This window comes from Nyctibius grandis, chromosome 3, assembly GCF_013368605.1.
Source record: "Nyctibius grandis isolate bNycGra1 chromosome 3, bNycGra1.pri, whole genome shotgun sequence".
Classification (NCBI taxonomy): Eukaryota; Metazoa; Chordata; class Aves; order Nyctibiiformes; family Nyctibiidae; genus Nyctibius; species Nyctibius grandis.
This window is the reverse complement of record NC_090660.1, coordinates 75,075,728-75,097,682: the sequence shown is the minus strand read 5'-3', so window position 1 is coordinate 75,097,682 and position 21,955 is coordinate 75,075,728. Positions and strand designations below refer to the sequence as shown.

General features: G+C 36.0%; 1 protein-coding gene across 2 annotated transcripts in view; it reads right to left on the bottom strand.

Annotated features, from left to right (window-relative positions):
• PREX2 (phosphatidylinositol-3,4,5-trisphosphate dependent Rac exchange factor 2) overlaps positions 1 to 21,955 on the bottom strand; it is a 199,009-nt gene that overhangs the window by 75,307 nt on the left and 101,747 nt on the right. For both annotated transcript variants that reach the window (XM_068396145.1, XM_068396146.1), the window contains exons 22-30: positions 20,923 to 21,040; positions 19,870 to 20,054; positions 16,912 to 17,073; positions 12,852 to 13,074; positions 12,294 to 12,501; positions 6,360 to 6,539; positions 3,447 to 3,541; positions 1,382 to 1,464; positions 945 to 1,035 (exon numbers count right to left, since the gene is read on the bottom strand). In XM_068396145.1, coding sequence (XP_068252246.1) covers positions 945 to 1,035; positions 1,382 to 1,464; positions 3,447 to 3,541; positions 6,360 to 6,539; positions 12,294 to 12,501; positions 12,852 to 13,074; positions 16,912 to 17,073; positions 19,870 to 20,054; positions 20,923 to 21,040 — 1,345 coding nt within the window. The remainder of the gene's footprint in view (positions 1 to 944; positions 1,036 to 1,381; positions 1,465 to 3,446; positions 3,542 to 6,359; positions 6,540 to 12,293; positions 12,502 to 12,851; positions 13,075 to 16,911; positions 17,074 to 19,869; positions 20,055 to 20,922; positions 21,041 to 21,955) is intronic.

Here is a 21,955-nt window from a genome sequence, read left to right as displayed (position 1 = left end):
GGGGGAAGGAACAAAGAGGAGTTTATGTGGTCGTCCATACAAAAATCAGTGAGGGGGAAGTACTTCAGGCTTTGTAAAACCAGATAATTGGGGAAGAGTAATTATGCTCTGTTGACTTCAGCAGGATTTTGGTGATTTATAAAAGCCAAAGATTCACCCTCTGGCCATCTAAAATTAGTTTCCTTTGCCAAAAGACATATGCAGGATCAATAAAATAATAATAAAACCTATTATACATATTAATTCAACATTCAGTATCCCACTGAGCTTTTCTCTTCTTTTTTTTTTAAAAAAAAAACAAACCACCTCGATTCACTGAAAGAAGTCCGTTGCAGTTTTCATCACAATCTTATGGCTACCACCACATACCTATTTATACACTTAGACTTAAGCAACTATGTGAGTGTTAGCAGAGTATCTGAAATTTCATACAGGATTTAAAAAAAATAATCAATAATACTTATATAAGCATATATTTGGCATAAATATTACCATGACTATAAATTTACATTTGTAAATTATTTATATATCAACTACACAAATAAAATATCTACAAAAAATACTAAAATCTAGCATTAGTAATAAAATAGATCAGAAATGGCTTCAGTAGTTGAGACAAAAATGTAGTAAAAACACCTGCAAAATATAATACGTGTTTCTTGCTTCAAAAATCTCAGCAATTCTATAGTCAGTTCAGAGTCCACAATTTAAAGCTGACTTTCCAACAAACCTGACATTTTTCAGGTGTGCAACAAAAGTGTAAGATGTCAGTTTTCAACTAAGAATAAGATCTACTTAACAAGAATTTCAACAATCAATTATTGCAGAATACACCAAGATTAAGCAAAATCAGTTCTGTTAACACTCAGCTCAAGGAGTTAATAGCCATATCCATGTACCCCTCAAGCTGCCTATTGATTCCCATAGATAGAATTAAATGTTACCTTGGAGGCCTCGACCTGGTGTAAAGTATTTTGTCTGCTCAAAGGCCCTCATCACAGCTGGTCCTTTCAGAAGGTTGACAATTGAATCGACCTGTTGGGATCAAGGTTCTGTGAGAAAGATGTTTTTTACAGCAACAGTTAGGAATTCTTTCTTTAAGAAATATGGACTACAGAAACGCAGCTTTGGATTCTTTCTTACCTAATCGTTCTACTTAAAGCAACAAGCTAGGGAATGTTAGACTAAATCTAAGGACCTATTTAATTTGCAGTTTTGAAGTATTTACAGAAAACTGAAGGAGAATGAGTAAATACATACCATCCCAGTAAACAGTGGAAAGCAAAAGTAAAAAAAAAAAAAAAAAAAAGAAGTATTTGCTAAAGACATCTTAGCTCAAATATGGACATTAGTATCAAAGCCAAGAAAAATAATCTCATACTTGACCAAAAAGATGCTCCAAACAGCTATGGAGCTTGTCCTGTTTATCATGAGAGATTCGAACACTTATGGGAAGCTCATCGCCTGAAAAATATTTTAAAATGAAAATCTGTTTAGAAGTTTCAGCATATTTTCCAAAATCTCTGTGGCTTAGATAATGTGCTTTGCACACAGACTGATGCTTCGGCTTTCAGGATTATAGTAACTGTTCTCCCTACATATTTTGCATTTAGTAGTCACTCGATAATACAGAAAGAGCTCTTAGAGAAAGTACCACATTCAAAACCCAACTGGACATGGTCCTGGACAACCTGCTCTAGATGACCCTGCTCGAGCAGGGGATTGGACTGGATGATCTCAAGAGGTCCCTTTCAACCTCAACCATTCCGTGACCAGAACACACAATTCTTCTATGCTGGAGAACATCCTAAACACCAAACTAAATGGCTAAGTATAGTGTGAATCTAATAATAGCAGACCACAAAAGTCACTGAAATGCATTCACCATAAAATTTTTATAGGGATTCTACAGACAATTCTCAATCTTAATGTTCTTATTAATTAAATGGTTCTGAGATTTTAGTAATTCAACAAAAATGTAGCATCCAAATCCTGTATTTGAGATGAAGCTTTTAGTAGTACATATCACATCATTTCCTAAGAGAGTACAAAGGAGAAGGACTCTCCTAGGTCACTTCCCTCAGTCACTCACTCTCACAGACAACGGGTGATGCAACCTGAACTCTTTCAAAAGCTGTGAAAAATTGAGCTTAAAACTGGTTTTCTTCCTTGCTGTTGCAGTGACAGATAGGAAGTAGCCACTTGGTAATTCAGAATCCAAATTTATTCATGGTCAATCTAGACTCATTTTTCTTATGCCAGTGAAACACTTAAATAGCACTTTTTTCCTCCTTGATTTTTCTTAGCTCCTTTAGATGCCCTTACAGCCAGTAGTTATAACCCTTCACAGGATTTTAATTGCAACAGATGGAGCACAGTGCCAAAAAGCCCTGATCTGGAGTTAAGCAGGTTAGCTTTGGAACTAGGAGAAAATTAAGTCATCAGGCGATTGGGAGTTTCACTGAGCAGCAGTATTTATCAACTCAAACACTGTATCTGTACGTGGCTAGCACAGACATTGTTTTAGGCACCTCAGTTGGTACTTCAGCTTGATGCTGCACTAGTACATATCAGCTCATTTATATCTTAAGCTGAAGATACAAACCCTGAGTCTCCTCTTTTATTAATGGTTCTTTATGTCCTTCGTCCTTTCCTCTGTATCTGCTCAGCTCTGCAAGTATGTATCATTTCTGGAAAGCAGCAGCCTAGAATTGCATTATTCACAAGGTATGTCAGATACTTTGCGCAATGTCATTAATACTATCCTGTCCCAACTGAAAATACCTCTCCAAGGTATTTTCCATAGAGAATTTGCCTTCTCTACGGCCAAGTCTCACTGGTGGCTCATGTTCAACTAATATGCCCAGTTCTTTCTTTTCCTAAATCATTTCCAAATGATGAACTCCCAGCTTAGAGCAAATATTTTTTTTATTATTAGTCCCTGAGTATATGACCTTGTACTCTATACAGTTAAATCCCATCTCATTCCTATTAGCAGCTGCATTTATTTAAATTCAATTTGTCATGGCATAAACAAGAATGTGCTGCTATGTGGTCCTACATTCCTTCCTACAAACATACACAGCCATATCCCGCCGTCCGGGTGCTGATGCAGGCTGGGAGAGTATTCCACACTCACCTAAAATGCTCCTTACTCTGTGCAACATAATGTACTGTCAAGGTCAAGGCATGAAATTGGTTAAAAGCAGTGACTCTAAGAGCTCTAACTAATTCAGTCTATTCACAGCGATGCTGGAATGTTGGCTGTCTTTCACAGAAGGACTCTTAAGTGCAGCATTAGCTAGGCAGAAGGAAAACGATACACTTCCATTACCAAGGAGGATGCAATTTTTAAAACAAAAAACAACAAAACTGGCAGACAAATGAAAATAAAACTGAATAAAAGGAACAGATGACATATTCATAGCTGACTCTTTTAAACATACCTGAATCCATTTCATCACTGTGAAAATAAGAACTGCACTGACTGCTACAAATGCTGGTGAATGAGGCAATGGAGTTCCTATTGCTGTTGCAATCGCTTGAAAAAAAAAACAAAAAAAAACAAACAAAAAAAAAGAAATAAAGTCATGTCCTTTAACACAGGCTCTGTATCAAAGTTATGGAAATTCTTTCCCTTTTCCCCTTTTAAATTCAATGATGAGATGGTCTGTACAATTCTTTATCAACAATAAAGATCTCTATACTTAGGCTATCATATAATTTGCAATCCTGGTAGGACTCAGAGGACCAGATTCCCAAAATAGATGATTCAATTGTCTCCCTTCACCTTGCATGTGAACGAGTACTTGCAGAATGATAATACACACTTTCAAAGCAAAACCATCAACTTTTCTTACACAAGTGACAGTTTTTGAAACTGTGGCCTCAAATGTTTTAGTAACTCCACATTTAAATTCTGTACTCCTAGTCCATAGCTAGTACAAATGATGAAATACTCTGGTTTATGAGTTGCAAACTAGAGTCCATAGGGGGTTTAGCAGAGATTTGATCCATTTGAGTAGCACCAAAACCCAAATTACAAACTAATTTTCCCTGCCAGCCAAAATATAGTTTATGATCCCATCTCTTCCAGCTGTTCATTTTGTTAGAGATGTATAGACATTGACATCTGTGACTTCAGTGAAGACTTCTATGCATACAAAATGTCACCCACATTGGTCTAGTAAGGATATTTGTGGATTAAAGTGTGCTTTTTTCTGCGCTTTTCTCTCAAAAATAAATTGTTCTGTACAGAAAGTAGATGGAGAACATACCTACTCCTGCAACATAAACAGAGTAAAACATAGACTTTTGTACTAAAAATCCTATGAAGATAAATTTGAATTCAAAGTCATCTTATCTAGCCACATGAAGATTGCTTCGTTTCAATGCAGGAAATGCTTAAGTAATTATCCAACAGAGGGAGTCTTAAAACCCAAGTGAATATAAGATAATGTAGAAGTGTACCTAAAGGATATTTATATATAATGATCTGGTTTTGGTTTTATGAATTGAGTGTACCCATTCACCAAGATATAGATATCTATTTTTTACATATAATGCTACAGTTACACATGTACCGATATGCTCCCTACTTGTTTTCTTTATTTTTGTAAATACAGAAGTGATCTTTTACTAGTTTTGGCATACTGACTTACCTTTCCTGGCTAACGTATATGTTTTGGACCTGTAGCCAGCCAGGTAAGTGAATGGGAAAAACTTTTAGTTGAAGCTATATGATATAATTACAATCATATCCATTAAGTAGGTGAAAAGACATCAGTAACAACATGTTCCTAACAGAGGGTGAGTAGTCCCAAGGAGTATTAAGAATTTCTGGCTGGATATTAAGAAATGTTTTCTAACTAACCCTATTCCTTTATTGAAGTCTCCAAAGGGAAGATGAAGGTTATTTAAAACTGGATTGTGCAAAGCATGAGAAATAAAACACAGGAAAATGAGAAACAGATTAGATTTATTAGCTAAATCATTCTGCATTCTTATTGCGTTGTATTGTAAGGTTTAGAATGAGACCCTACAACACAAAATGAGAGCATTCTAACAGAACATGAAATTAGCCTACTAGTGCTAACAATATCCACAGTGGCATAATGGGATCTCAAGATTTTAAGTATTGCCTAATGTAATTATTTAAGCAAAGAAACAAAAAATTCCAATCTCACTCCAACAACTGCTCTAAACTCACAGATTTTATGATTATTCCGCATATGGAACCCTAGATTTTATCATTCCTAAACAGCCAGAATGCACTATAAATGACTGGAATCAGAATAAAGAAAATATTTTAAATGAAGAGACACTCATGTCCTAAGTCACACCTTCTTTCTCCATACACAAATCTTGTGCCAGCTTGGGAACTTCCCAGCTGGAGCAAGTGAAGACCACTGGAGCAGCTCCTGCACAGTCAGCTTGACACATCACGGACATGCGGAAACCCCTAAACGCACTTCAGCTTGAACAGCACTTTGTTTGTGTGTTCACCGTGGTTATAACAAGATGGACTTAATCTGTGCAAATTATCTCTACATTTATTTCTGATCAAATTTATATGTATATTTCTATTACTACTCTGACAAAGAGTTCCTATCTACCATACTGCAGTAATTAAATATTAGCTTATAAAAGAGATCTCAGCAACATAGTGTTCTGTAGAAAAGCGATGACCCTACTGAGATTCTACTTTCTAAGCATAATAATGAACCATGATAATGAATAAATAATGAACCCTTATTCTACTTGCAGCTAAATTTTTAATTTAGATTTTATATCATGTAGTCACCCAATTCTCTCTAAGCAACAGAAGATAATCTTTATCAGGCCTATGCTTGCTATAATTACTCCTTCCTTTTCAAAATTCTTTGTATTTTCATTCACAGTAAACGTGATGCATTATGAATTCTAGAGATGAGATGATGCTACAATATTTAGAGTGGAAGAAGGTGAGGAATATATGTTGAGAAACAGACTTTTTTTTCTTTAGATCGGCAAGAATGGTGGCTTTGGCATCTTGCTTTCCATGGCAGATACTTGCGTTGTTGTTGGGGAACATAATAACAGAAATCATTTCTGTTTTTTATAAGAAAGGTAATCTAATGCAAAGCTTTACAGCTCCGGCTGTGATACCCTTTAAAGGTTAGAGATACCGAGATCTAATAACAAATCTGTACTCATTAAAAAGTTTATTTTACAATCTTGTAACACATCTTGATGCTAGTTATCCCTCTGTTAGAAATGTCAGAATCATTATATTCTGATAGTCTTCATAGCAACCTGACCCTCTACAAACCCACAGGTTTGATTCAGTTGACAAATAAAAATATTATTAGTAGAGTTACCTGTAAGAATCTCTATTGCTGATGGTATCATGACCAGAATCTTCTTGTTCATCACCTGTCACACTGAAACATACTTTTTTCCCGTTCCTTTCCCCCTTTTCATTATCACTGTCTGCCGGTATTAAAGGCTCAGGCGTTTTACGTTCTGATTTGGGAGAATATGTTATTGAAGAAAGAAGGCTGTGAGGGGGAAAAAAAAAAAAAAAAAGCTAAATTCATGTTTTTCAAAATTGAGCTAATAACAGGATAACATTTCTCATCAACGTCCTCCAACTATTCTTCTCTAATATGTGAAGGGAACATCTTAATTCAGTCCATATCTATGTGAAACAAGGGAAGAAAGTGACACATTCTTCTGTTAAAAAGTATAACAGTGAAACTCATTAGCATTACTAAATACTCGATCTTGTATGAAGGCAATGATTCTGGCTGAAGAAGAAATATAGCACATTCTTGAACACTCGCGGTCAAATTTTATATTAATATAACTATTTTTAAACATGAACCATGTACTTCTTAGCACAAATCAAGAAAACAAACCAAAGAAACTGTATCTCTGTGGAAAGCATATATTTTCTCAATTACTACTGTACCAGACATGCCAGCCTGCATCACAATATATTTTACTAAGGCATTTTAAGAATCTTTATTAACATATCTGTGTATTTCCTGACATTCAAAGTGTCTAAGCCACTATCACTAGTAAAACATGATTAATCTACAAGCTTCTGTGATGAGCACAGAAGTGACATCCAGTCAAGAAGAGAGAACAGTGCAGACTGCTACATTCAGAACATGCACAAATACTGGAAACAAAAGGTTCATATTCTTGGGTGATTAACTCACATCAAGATGTTCTAATTTACTTTCAAGATCAGAACAGCTATAATTGATAATTGTCCTTTAATTCCTATTACTCAAACACTCCATTAGTATGATGTTTTCGAACTAACATTTGGATTTGAAAGTCAGCATTTTCTTGTAAAAACTACCTTCTAACTACCTGAAATCAGAAGACACCGAATTAAGCTTTTTTTCCTGTAAAGTACTTAGACACAGTAGGAGGGTTTTATTGTAGGAGCTGTCAGAATGGTCAACAGGCAAACTTTCTACCAAATACATGGCAGGATTCAAACATATGTTAGATCTTTTTGTTATACAAAATTCTTACTTCTGAAGGGAAAGTATGGAAGATGCGTATCTTTGTGAACAAAAATGCTGCCCTAATTGTTATTAAAGAGTAGCACTCAGAATTCCTTCCTTTACTCTATTTCTCACCACACATATCAGCATTGTTACATTACACAAGGAGTGAACTCTGATTTTAAGTGGTTTAGAGCTCCATCTTAATTTTGTGGGGCTCTGCCAGTTGAAGCAATTCATTCTTAATCCTAACAAAGTGAAGTTTGTTCAGCTACAGTTACACCAGCACTGAGCTATCAATTTCTCTACTTTTTTGACAAAGATATTCTACTAGAAAACAACCTGATCCAAAGCTGTTCTTGAAAGTTGTAGTTTCTTGACTCAGAGCAGTGACGTTTCGCATACAAAGCACAGACAATGTGTTCAACACCATGTTCAACTATAATGTTATTGAGTATACACAAATAATTTCCTGACTTTCAGGAATGGACAGAGTTTTAAGAAAGAAATTAAGAAATTATATACTTTGGAAACGCAATAGGGTAGATTATCTCTACAATGCTGTCTGTGGACTGTACAGCATTGAATACATACCTCAAAAGGTATATCAAGCTTGTTCTCATTGAAATCATGACCTGATAGATGTTAACATAGGGTTTGACATTAACTTTAGGGAAACAAGGATGATAAGCTTTTTAGCAAATCCTTTCATCATTTCTACGTAACTTTTTCTGGCTTAGAGTTAACAAAAGATAGACAGATATTTATCCTACATATAGGAAAAGGGACTGATCTGAACTGTAACTGAAATACATAAACACTATACAAAAGGTATAATTTTACTGGACTTTAAACCCACCCATCCACTAGATAGACACCTTTTGGGCTACATGATGCCTTAACACTTCATGTCAGTGTGAAATCAGCTCAGTTCTTCCGTATGACTTAAGTCACCAGATTCCATGAAGATGGGAAGAAAGATCGGGCCCATATTTTAGGGCAGTGTTCAGTTTCAATCTACCTGCTAAAGCATACATGTTCTTGAACATGTCCTAAAACAAAGGTGTTATGAAAATGTAGACCTTAGAAAATCAGTTCTTTGTACTTGTAAAACTTATTTTCTGAATACAAAAATGCAAAAGGGGTTCAAAAACTGATTAGACAAATTCATGGCACATCATTCTAACAGTGCTCTTAAAACAAAAGGTCCGTTCCAAGAAGATCTTGTAGCACTGCCTGCTGGAAGATGAGGTGAGAGAAGGACATGGACTAATATATACTTTTGCTGTTTCTTGTGTTCCCGTTATCATCCACTTCCAGGAAAATAAAATTGGGCTTTGGGCAGATCTATTCTGGCAACTTCTTGGGGACTTTGTTGTTGCAAGAAAATAATCAAAAGTAAGAAACAAGCATAATGAACTGCAATTTCAGCTCCTGAAAATATCTTCCCCTGAGTAATTATTTGTCAAGACACAGACAGACTATTATATTCTCTTCTTTTATGTGACTGTTTAGTCACTGCTGCCAAGATCTCAGTAAGACTGATGAAGGTAGCTGGAGCTTTTCCTAAGGGAGCTTTTCACTTTCTCTCAGCAGGCAGGCTCTTCTTCTAAGGAAAATATTTTTGCTGAACTACCGTGAATGAAAGCTGGAACTTTGGATAACAGAGTCTGGGAGCTGGTAGTTCCTGAGGTCACTGAAGTGCTCTTAGAAACCCAGTTCAGGGAGTCTAAAACACACAAACCCAAACCTGGACACAAAAAAAACCCCAATAATCATGCTTAAATAGACTTTTTTTTTTTCCTTTAAAAAAAAAAAAAAAGGTGTTTTTTTTTTTTCTTAAACACAGCACATGCACATTATGTTTTCTTTGGAGATGGGCCTACCCCAAACAAAATTCTCTTCGATGTCTATCTCTCATAGGAGAAATATGTGAACAAGTAGTAACTAACAAATCGAAAGTCTCTGTAACTATGAAGAAAATTTCCATGAAACAGAGAAATTTAAATCTCGACCAAAAAAATCCTCACACATGGAATTAATCTTATATGCAACCCGAATCAACACAACACTAGAAGTATGTCAGAAACAAACAAAACTTGCTATGGTCAGTCAAAGCATTAAAAACGGATAGCCACAGGCAGTAATAAAAACCTATGCAACCTGTGAGCTGTTTTGTCTTTTCCTCATTCATGGAGACTCGGAAAATGTTCAAGCCTCTTGCATACTCCCAACAGACATCCTTCCAAAAAAAAAACTGGGATTGTGGGAGCACATGAGTGCACGTGAACCAAGAACACAGCAGAGTCACCACATAGAAAACAATTTGAAGAAGGCCTTATTTCTGTACAACACCTAGCATCAATGGTGGGTATGTGGCAATGCTGCTAAAGAAGTACTGTGATACTATTAAACTATTTGAACAAGGAGTCAGTGGAACTTCGAGAGGCTATGGAAAGGGGATTTATGTCTTTTTTGTGTGTGTCTTTCTTCCTCCATCAGTACTGTATTTCTTCTGCAACCAAATCTCATCAATGAGCCATGAGAAAAGTTTTTATGAAGATAATGCTAGAAGTACACAACCTTCTCTCAGATATTCCCTTCCCATAATCCACAAGCTCTCACAGACCTGCGCTTCGGGTGAAACATTTGTTTTTCAGTTCACTCTCATTCGCTAACAGATAGGAGAGTCTAGGCCAATAACACTGCCCCAAGATTTTTGGAGTTGAGAGAGAGACCATTACTGACCTCAACACACAGCAGCGACCTCTAGTAACATGAGAGCGCAACAGTTTTTCAACAGTACTTTTATAAAGGGTACCAAAGAGTCATTTAGTAGCCCAATTTTTCTATCATTCAGTATCACATAAATTTAGAATTGTGATACCATGTTCATATTTTCTGACCTGAGAAAATTATAACAATGAGGATTGCTTATACTAATAAGCAATTCAGTAAATAGAGATACCAATTTTATTGTTGCTATGTCATAACAGAAAACAAAAGTTCTACAGTCTTTATAAAGTTCAAGGATCAGTATGTTCAAGCATTTCCTTCTAGCTGCTGAAGTATGAATACTTCTAATTAAAGCACAGCTGTTTGATTATCCTGTCTTACTACTCTATCTTTTGTTTCTTAGTAGTCCTAACTTTTCTCTCAAGAGTTAATTAGTAGCTGTAACTATGTTCTAATACACCACATACTGCTGAACTGCTCACACCCAGATAGTCCCAGCTTCCCTCTTCAGCACTTTTAAGTAGGTCCCTTGGCAATCCTGTTTCCTGTATAGAACTGCTTTCCTCCACAGTAATTACACACTGGCAGTCCACTCAAAGTCCATGAGGAATAAAGCATGAAAAATCTCAGTCTTACAAACAGCAAAAGGTAAAATTTGCTAAATAAATCTGTGCACCTTATACAAGATCTGCTACAAGGTCACTGTAGAGGAAAGTTATGAAAGAAAAAAGTGAACCCTTGTGTTTGCTGTCACAACAGTCTGACTCTCAAAATGAATATATGCGTGTATATATATGTATATACCTGTACACACAATGTGTGTGTGTGTGCGTGCGCTCAGAAGTTCCTGTGCTTTTGCATCACGGGCTTAAGGGAGTGGAAAGGAAAGGCGTGGCAGACCGGTAACTGGAACTCCCTGAAATATTGACTGAACTCCCATATATAATTCTCTGACTTCCTTGAGGAAGAGTGACAACACAGACTTTACAGACAGTTATTTTTAAGCGCACCCAAGCACTGAAATGATCTTAAATTTAATTAACTGACTTTATCTTCAGCATGATAATTAGCAGAACTACGTAAAGGCACAGGAAACAGCATTTTCTTTAAAAAATTTGAGGCCACTCTTACTTTCATTCCTATTCCTGTATGCAATACATTACAATTACTTATTACTGTGTAATTATTACATTACTATTAGAACAGTACAAAAAAATTCCCAGTCTGAAATAACTATGAAAGGACAAATCACTGTACAGTCTTCAAAATAACAGGAGAAGCAATGATACACCACTTTCCAAACTGGAGATCATGAAGGACTGGCTTTTGAACTCAAAAAATTATTCATCTTTTCAAAATTAATACTTTCTGACATTTGCATTACATATGGGATCTTTCAAAACTGAAAGACCTATCATCCTTCTTCATCCTCATCCCAAGACAGCAAATTGCCTAGTAGTCAACCCACTTACCTCACAAATGAAAAAGCAAGTTTTAAATCCTTGTCCTGAATTAGGACAAACTCTGATGAGACCCTGGGTCTCCCACATTCAAGCTAAATGTCCTAATCACTCAAGACTGGCTCTCCCTAGACCCATAGTTCTTCATTAAGGCCAATTTGGTTTTGAAAAATGTGTAACAAATCTTTCCATGCATGAAAAATGCTTTAGCCACAAATTCATCTTTGGGACTATTCAGCAATACCTTAACAGTTCAATAAAAGCTATTTTTATACCTCTGCCCCTTGTTTCCACTCCCAGTGAAATTTTAGATGACATGTGGGCCTCATATTTCTCTCACCTCAAAATAATTATCATTTCCACATTCTAGAGAAAAGCTGCAAACTGAGGTGGGAAAAAAATCAGGGACACTGGGAAGAACAGGGACACTGGGAAGAACAACAAAGTATAATATTATCTCCACTAAATTCTTTGCCTTATCTCGGTTCTATCTGAAGTCAACATTGATCCTACACTACACAAAAAGGATACCCAGATCTATTAGTAGCTTCAATGGAAAAATTAAAGGCCAGTCCAGATGGTAACATTTACTTACTCATCTATTTGACAGACACATGTTTCCACCTCTTTCAGTGCAGCCTGTAATTTGAACAGCAATTTTTGATAGACATCTTGTGTTTCTAAATCTTCTTCTTTCAAGAGGTACCTCAGACCATGGCCCTCTTGCTGGCCAAGAGACTGTCCTGAAGGGGCAGCCATCGTAGTAATGGTATGTTGGACATAAATCATGGGATTCAGTTTACCTGGGAATAATCCAAAGAGGTTACATCATTATCTTTTTTTCAACATACATTTTGAAGTTAGTAAAATACTTAATAGACATGGAAATATTTTCCTGCTTAAAACATCATGTTTTTATTTAATTTTTCATTTTATTTTGAATATCAAAGTCAAGCTATTTAAGGAAAAAGTTAATGTGAAATTATTACTAGCCTTTATTACGCTTTAAAATAAACCTAAGTATCAAAAATAGGGAGATTTCATAAAAGCTTGTCCTTAATTTTAATATTTGGGACATAAACCTAAACCAGTTACCTTTGAAGACCCTATATCAGAAGACTGGAAGTAGTTCTTTCAAGCTCAAGTGACTTACCTTGATCAGTATTTTTATTTTCCTTTTCATGGGAAGAATGTTTTCTGCTGTCTAACTGTACACCAAAAGCACTACCAAGGGAAGTTGAGGTTTTAGGGTAAGACACTTCCATCACATTGATATGGCAATTGGTTGGACAGAAATCACTGCTGTGAAGTGGTGAAATCTTTGACTTAGCTTGTTTGAAGGTAGGCCAAGCTCTGTTTTTTAATACTCTTGAAAACTAGAAGTGAGAAAGAAAACAAAATTTTGATTAACAGGTTTTGATGTGTCAGCACTTGGCTGACAAAACTTGTGTACCTGACTAGAAAACAAAGTTTAAAATATTTCAGGCATCCTTGACTTCAGGTGATGTGACTTCACAATTTCCATCTTTCTCTACAAGGGAAAGAAAAAATATTTTTCATTTTATATTTTTGAAGGGGTGGTTTTTGAAGTAAATGATATTTACAAATGTATATAGCCTTGTAACAAGGAGATAATATTTTATTATGTTGCAAGGAAAATAAATTCTAAGTGTCTTCCTGGGGAGAAAGTCTGGAAATGTTCTATGATCCAGTGCTGTACTGCACATGACACGTATAAACACCTGCTGACATAGATTTTTCAAGTCAATATCTTGCAAAAATTTCTGAAATTTTTGATGAAGGTATAAAAGACAGAATTGGAAGCTATGAATTATGAATTTCATATTCAGGAAGGATTAAGTCCTCCCTAATGGTATCCTGGGCTGCATTAGGAGAGTTGCCAGCAGGTGGAGTGAGGTGATCCTGCCCCTCTACTTAGCACTGTGTCCAGGTCTGGGCTCCCCACAAAGAGAGTCATGGGCATACTGGAGAGAGTCCAGCAAAGGGCCACTAAGATGATTAAGGGACTGGAGCATTTCTCCTATGAGCAAAGGCTGAGAGAGCTGGGACTGTTCAGCCTGGAGAAGAGAAGGCTCAGGGGGATCTCATCAATGTATATAAATACCTGAAGGGAGGATGCAAAGAGGACAGAGCCAAGCTCTTTTCAGTGGTGCCCAGTGACAGGACCAGAGGCAATGTGCACAAACCAAAACACAGGAGGTTCCATCTGAACACAGGAAACACCTTTTCACTGTGAGGGTGACTAAGTACTTGCACAGCTTGCCCAGAGGTTGTCAGATCTCTCTCCTTGGAGATACTCAAAAGCCATCTGGAGACGATCCTGGCTGGGCAACCATCTCTAGGTGGCCCTGCTTGAGCAGGGGGCTTGGACAAGACCTCCAGAGGTCCTGCTTGAGCAGGGGGCTTGGACAAGACCTCCAGAGGTCCCTTCCAACCTCAACAATTCTGTGATTTTGAGTGATTCTGTGAAGCTGATAAAGTATAAAAATAACAAACATTGTATTTTACAGACATTGCTAGTCCACCACCTCTTCTCTCCCCCATATATCAGCTCAGCAATGATGAACATTTTTTTTCCCCCGCTCCATTTTACAGTCTAATTCTAACACAGTGCTTAGCCACACCTCCTTCACTGTAAACACCTGAAATTTTGTGCACACTCTTTAACAGGCTTAGAGTTATTTGTTTTTTAAGATTAGGTGATGTCAACACAAAATGGCTCAGACTGAACTGTACTAAATTTGGACACTTAGAAAATACACCTACTTCAGAGTCGTAAGTCATGAGATCAAGCTCTCCCATTGGAAAAGAGACTTGTCAGTCACTAGTAGGATTTTTGTCAAAATGTGTCTTTTCCAGTGCAGTTTGTTGTTAAGGGAGATTTTTTCTGGAAAATGCGTAATCAGTTCCAAGTCTCTGGTATTTTTAATCACAGTATCTCTCCAGTCAAAATACTGCACAGACCTACCTCAGCTATGGAGCATAGCTCACGCATAAGAATATTTTCAAAGTTCCTTCCCTAATAAATGTCAGTGCAAACAGTCAATCAGCAAAGTTTTGACTAACACTTCAGTTGAACAAAGGTAATGTCCCTCCTGTATTAAATTTCTGTTTATTTTGGTGTCATATTACTTCAGCCTGATAAACATTTGACTGGTTAATTACATTTAAATCTTTATATCAGAACAAGATCTGGAAGGTTACAAGAAATCCAATTATGGAATTGTTCAAAGGCTGAAGAATGTACAAATAGTTAAGAAGGGCACTAAGGACATTCAACGATGAAAATGTTCCTGCAAGCAGTACATATTTCATATCTCAATCTCCCACACATCCTGCTCCAGAGGGACCAAATGCTTGGCTATGATTTAATCAGGTCATAAGTCAGGCCCAAAATCCTTGTCATATATGTGTTGAGAAACATCTGGGACTCATGGCATTGGACTCGAAGTCTATTACGAGCAAAATGTTCTGATAATAATAATAGTAGGAACTGCAGAAATCTACAGGTTTCTATTTATAGAATTCAAACTTTCAGAGTAAAAGCAGGAGCCAAGCTGGGCTCAGGCACTCTCAAAGTCTCCTGTAACTATGGTTACCTTTACCTTGCCAAGAAAACAACATATCTGTTCCTGAAATTCACTGCATTGCTAATTGTCATTAAAAGCTGTAACTGTGAAACTACTGATTTTTGAGCAGATGAGCTTGAAAGGGCAGTTTGTATCAGCAGTATCTGCTTCTAGACAGCATAAGCACTATGAAAACTTCCCCGAGGCTGTTTGTTTCATATCCAGCATAACACAATAAAATTCCATTTATTATCTTGACCTCCTGTAAAAAGACTGTACATCATGATGAAATCTTTTGCCTACAGGAAAGTTATAAACCACCTACATGCTACTCGAAATCTAAATACATTATTATTAATGTTAAAACTAATTAATTTGGTTTTTAAAAACATATTTTGATTTTTAATCAATTTGAAAACATGGAGGTTTATAATTCAGGCAAACAATGGAGAGATCGGATGTTTGGTAATACAGTAGCAGAATCCTTTTGGTGTCTCCTTCTGTGACTCAATTCCTCAGTTTATTCCATTTCTTGTCAGAGAGCACCCTGAAGAGTCTTTGGAGAGCCACTTTTTGTCCTTCATCCTACTGAAGCTACAGGTTTTCCTTACAGTTTTCCCTCCTTTTCCTTCGAATAACAAGAAAACATTATCTGTTCTTTTCCATGTAACTTTTAGAACCGTGTGAACCTTCTACATTTAACCCCTTTTTTCCTTTGCTTTTTTTTTTCTTTTCAATTTTTTGCATATTAACTCTCAGAACAGACCAGTTTGTAAATGTGACAACTCAGATCCCCAACTGAGATAAGACAGGGCAGAACCAGTTCTATGTAGCCATTTTGGGCCTACTTCAAAGTAGTTCCAAACTCCCAAGAATTAGGTTTCATGGGAGAGGAACCAGAAGCCAGGATGAGAAAATAAGTTTGCATTAACAAATTGGCAAGTGGTTGATTCATTTATGCCCTGCTTAGCTAAACAATTATAGAAGAAATACACTGACAGCAACTAGAGGTCATAGGCTGGGTTATTTATTCATTCACATTTCATTAATTTAGATCTCAAGTCTATGAAAGTCAGCACCTTCTCCTTTTTTCTCCTTGGGTTATAATGTTTTGTTAACCCAAGTTAATCTAACAATTTAACAGAGCTATTACTATTAATAGTCATGCTAGAAAAAGTCAGACCAATCTGAAGGGCATAAAAGATGAATAAAAGGGTAATGATTTGGTATTTAAAATTAAGATGCATTAGACGGAAAAAACAATTCTGCTGTTATTGCTTCATTTTTGGTTAACATCTGCAAATTCACTAGAGAATTGGTTTAAGGCATTTACAGGAATGCTGGGCCTTTTGTGGGAAATATGCAGTTGACTGTATCTACAACTGAACACAGCAAACAAGAAAGGATATGATCTATCCAATGTCTAAAAAAGGGATAACAAAGAGCACAGTTTGAAAACAATTTATGCAATTACTCAGTTTAGGCATTCATGCCTCAAAATAGCTAAACTTTCAGCCACATTTTTCTCATTGCAATAGACATTTTGAAGAGTTACTCAAACTGTACCACATTCCCCTGTTTTTCCCTTAAAATACAAATATCCTTAGGACATGCCAGTCATACCTTTTTATAACTAGAGATTCTTCGGTAGATATGCTCAATTTTCTCACTGCAAATGATACTGAATTTATTCTGAAGCTCAGTGGGGATCACTTCGTTTAAGGAATTGAGGCTGTTGCAATTCTGCACAAAATGTTCATCGCTTTTTGCCAGTGCTTCAAGAATCTAAGATAATAAAACCAAGAGCAGTACGTTATGAAATGAGATGAGTAAGATAACCCCTTACTTAACCCCTTCCTTATCATCCCTTATAATTAAAGCTGAAAAGCCTAATAATGAGTTGCCTTTTAACATTACAGGCAATGCTGCATAACTACAATTAATGAAACCTGGAAAGCAAAGAGGTTTCTTTAAATCTATCCCCTGCACGTTACACCCATAAGAAGTACTTTTATTTGGCTTCTCATGACATTGTCTGATAATGGATTTACTACTAATTTCCTACTAATATAACCACTATGGCTCCTCTGAAATACATTATCTGCTGTATTTACTTGAACACTATGCAAAGCTGATGAATTAATTCATTACTTGTAGCAAAACTTTGGTCTGGAAGTATAAGCGATACTAGCACACTGAAAAAGCATACAAGAAAACTGAGTGCTATCCTCTTGTATATTCTGCATATATAAACAGGAAATAGGGAACAGAATCAGCCATGTAGCCCAGCAAAGACTGAAGTCTTGCTTTCATGGAAACAGCACCAGCAGATGACGGTGATACAAAATGAAAAAAAAGCATGTTGAAGAACTGAGGGTAGTACATAGCCCTTTTTTTGGAGTTAGAGTTACATTTCAGGCATTGAAAATCACTGTGTTATGGAACTTGGGAGATGCCTATTGCTGGTTGGGTCCAACTCTGAAGACGTGTTTCAAAAACACACTCAAAACAACTTTCTAACGAAGCCACCCAAAATCCAGATCAAGGCACCTAAATAAGAAAAGGCTTATATTTTAGAGATACTCAAAGAAGTCTGGACAAACAACACATACAGTATTAATCCATCATGGGACTTATGTCTGTAATTCACTTCTGCTACAGTTCATTACTATAATATCCACCATCACAGATGTAATATATGATTTATAAGCTTGACCAAAGAGTTTAGAAAAAAAATGACAACATACAGAAATTCTGGAGTGCAAAATCTGAGGTTTTTAAGAAGTCACAGACTATAAATGACTAGATCCTGAGAGAATTTTTTCTCATGTCCCCAGCAGGATGAATTACGGAAAGTCTTTAACTCTTTGGCTACAGTGTTTAATTACTATATCAAAACACCCCAGTCACTTTGGTCACACTTTAAAGCTTCCTTTATGTCAGGTTTAATTAATAATACAAATTTAAATAATTCAAGTGGGTTTTTTTGAAGCTGTACATTAAAATAAGTGCACTCAAAACCAGTAACTTTTGCCCCACAACTCTGGATACTTTCTCACCATAATAATTCACACAAAGATTTGCACAATATAGGAAAGCAGTCCAGGATTACTTCACTCCTCTACTACATATGATGCAGAACAGAGATGTTTAAAAATGCAAAGCAACAATAAATACACAGCAAAGAGAAAAAGACGCATATTGAGAGCAGCATAAGACTCCACTGAACACACAGAGAAGTTTATGTTTAGAGTATTTAGAATAATTTACAGACAGTTATATTTGATGAAGTGCCACTACAATTTTTATTGCCTTTGAGATAAGGGACCTGATTTTTCTACTGGTGGACTTTTTGTAGTCATTTAGACCACTATCACTTGATACAAACTTCATGTTATTCTAACACAGTCACATTACATCTCCTTATTGTTTTTTAATCGTTTCCAAATATTTAATTAGCCAGCCTAAACACTAAGGGTGATGACACTGAATTATTTAACACCAGAATCAGTGTGCTGGAAAGTACTTCTTAACTACTCCATATACAACAATGGAAAAATACTCCTTAAGCAGTTAGGAAATAATACCTTAAACATTTTGTATGAAATTGTAATTACAGTAAGAATTAACATCTTTCAGGTCAATGACTTGAAGCATTGACTAGACCAACTCTAGCAAATCTCGTGATGATCGTGAAGAAGTTACTCCCCTGTCTGTCAACCTGACGTGCTCCAAAGTGAAGTCAGGGAGAAGAAACATGTGCCCATGCCTCAGTGATTTCAGTAAAATATCAGCACTTTACTTTACACGTCTGATGGAAAGATCAATAAATAGCAGATATCAATACACTTTTGGGCTTTCATACTTTTATTAAGTGTACTTTGTTAGCGTGCATATGTGTGTGAAAAGATTAAAACAAACTTAGTAAAAAAAACTGTATTACTACATTACTTGTCAATCTGACCCAGACAATAACCAGATATATATGTAAAAATTTCACATTCCATTCATAGCAATCACAGATTTTACCATTTGGAAATATTAACAAAATAAAAACTCCAAAGTAAGCTCTGAAGTTGCACTTTGTTTTTTTTCTTCCTCTGTGATTTTGCCAATGTGTGCACCTGTACATGCACAGCTTTATTTTACTTTCAGACACAGAAAAGACAGATGTTGTGCTACTCCTTTTACTGAAACAGATTTTAAAAGTGGTACAATTCTGATGCGATTAAATAACTTTTGGAAACTACAGCCTACCTTCACCCAGTTTTGACATTTACGTGAGTCTTCGACTTTCTTTCAAGTTTATTTGATAATTAAGAAAAAAGGGACAAGGGCAGGAGGAATGGAAGACTTCAAAGTTCTTTAACATTTTTTCAGTTTAGAGGCTCAATTTATAAACACACCGTAACTTAGTTTGCTTCGTGAGTACACAATCATCCTCCAAAATGTCAGACGGATAAAGGTGACCAATTATAAGATATTAAATGAAATACATATAATCCTAAAAATAAGCAAAATACAGATGTTGCTCCATTGCTAGTAAGCACAGTAAGAATTAATACATAAATTGCTTCATACCTTTGCAGTCAAGCTGAAAAATCCTTTTGGTTCAATCATTTTTTCTAACACGTGGCACTTCATTCCAGCTGTACTGTCATACTCATAAACCACTCCATACTCCAGATGAACATTGTCAACAGTCAGACTCACATGATCTTTCTTCCCATCAATTATTGCCATAGTGTTAAATTTGTCAATTACCTCTAGAATAAAGAAAATAACACAAATCAGTTGAGGAGGGCTGGCCATTAAACAAACTAAAAAGGACACAGACAAACGTTCTAGAAAAAGGTATGCTCCGACAATTCTATTTAAAAACATTCATCAAAATCCAGCTACCAGATGAATGATTTAAAATCAGAACACCAGTAGGTTTATGAATGCTAAAATACTAGATTGTTTAAGAGGCATGAACAGACAAGTCACTGTAGTCTCTCTTTACAGTTATTGAAGGGGACTAATTCAATTTCATTGAATTTCATTTCAAATCCAGAAACATAAAAAAGCAACAAAAAAAGGGAAAACTGAGAACTTCTAAATAAACTAGAAGAAAATGACCATGCAATGTGCCAACATTCAGAAATGAATCCACAATATCAGCATTTACCCAGAGAATGTAAATACAGTCCACATGTTAACTGTCTCTTTAATTACCATGATGCATAAGAACACAGCTTTATCTAAATGTTAATTGCCTGAAAATAATCTGAAGGATAGCTGATTTGTTATTTCTCATGCAGTAGTGACTAACACATCTAATTTAGTCTTAAACGATTACTAGTGGTGAAAATAAATCAGGTAATTTCTAGGATTATGTATCCTATGAATGAAAATTGAACATTTTCCCTAGTGTGCACAGAAGCTTTTCCTCAAAACGGGAAATACAATAATTTTCAGAGAATAGCTTGTTAAATTTATATCTTTAGAATATACAAAAAAGCAAATTCTTATGTAAAACACATCTACGTCTGCTTGCAGTTTCCTCTCTCAAAACAAAACCACTGCCTGAATTTTCCTTGCTACTACACCAATGTTCTGAGCAACAACAAAATCAAAACAAGCATCACATACCTTCCACTTTGCAGTCAAAGGCATCTCCTCCATCATCTCCAGAGGGCTTGGTGTTTGTTTTCTGAAGATCTTCCTGTGCACTTTCAATGCTGTTGTAAACCCACTGTATAGAATCTTGCTAAAAAACAACAAAAAAAAAAAGACAGCTAGGAAAAGCTTTGTAAGTGCAACTGATAGCAACTTATTGAACTGCTCTCAAACACAAAGTAGTTGCTTTAATTCCCTGATAATTATCAGTTTTATTGCCTTCTGACTACAAGTTAAAAATAGTATTTTGAAAATTACAGCGAATTTTGGCTATGTCTAAAACCATCTGAACCATTTTGTCAACTTATTTTTTATTTCAGAGTATACTGTCATGAGACAGTATGAAATCTGTGACAGCATGACATCCATCAGCTTCATGTCTCTGCCAAAAATAATTTAAGACATTTCAAATCAAACTGCAGATTGAAAAATATTTGAGACAAAAAATTGTGAAAAAATAAAGAGAACCAATTTTTGCCTTGTTAAATCTGCTATGAGTCCACCAATCTGCTGGCAAATATTATGGAATACCAACCAAAGATATAGTATGTCCAGTTAATCTATCACCCATGTGTCACTGGCAAGAAGAATATACACCACAGCCTTCATTACTTATATTTGCCTTTACTAGAGTTATCTTACTACATGTCCTTTATTTTTCCCCCAGATTAGCAAAACCCCCAAAAAGAACAGAATCACAGGCCCCAGAAGTCCAGCATCTTATGTGACTGAGTGACATGTAAGCAGAGGAATGGTGACTTGGTCATACAACCTATGAAGAAGCCACGTGTACGCCTTACATCTTGTTCCCCCGCTCTCACTTACTCAGCCACATGCCCACCACACCCTTCTGGAAGGGCCTATCAAATATGGTGTCTCCAGTCTACTCTTCTCTTCCCCTCACACTTCAAAAGCAGCTCAACAGTCAGTTAATCACTCCCTCTCTAACAGCTACAGCAGAATAAATGACACAATTATGACTAATCTGAATACATAGACTTTAAAA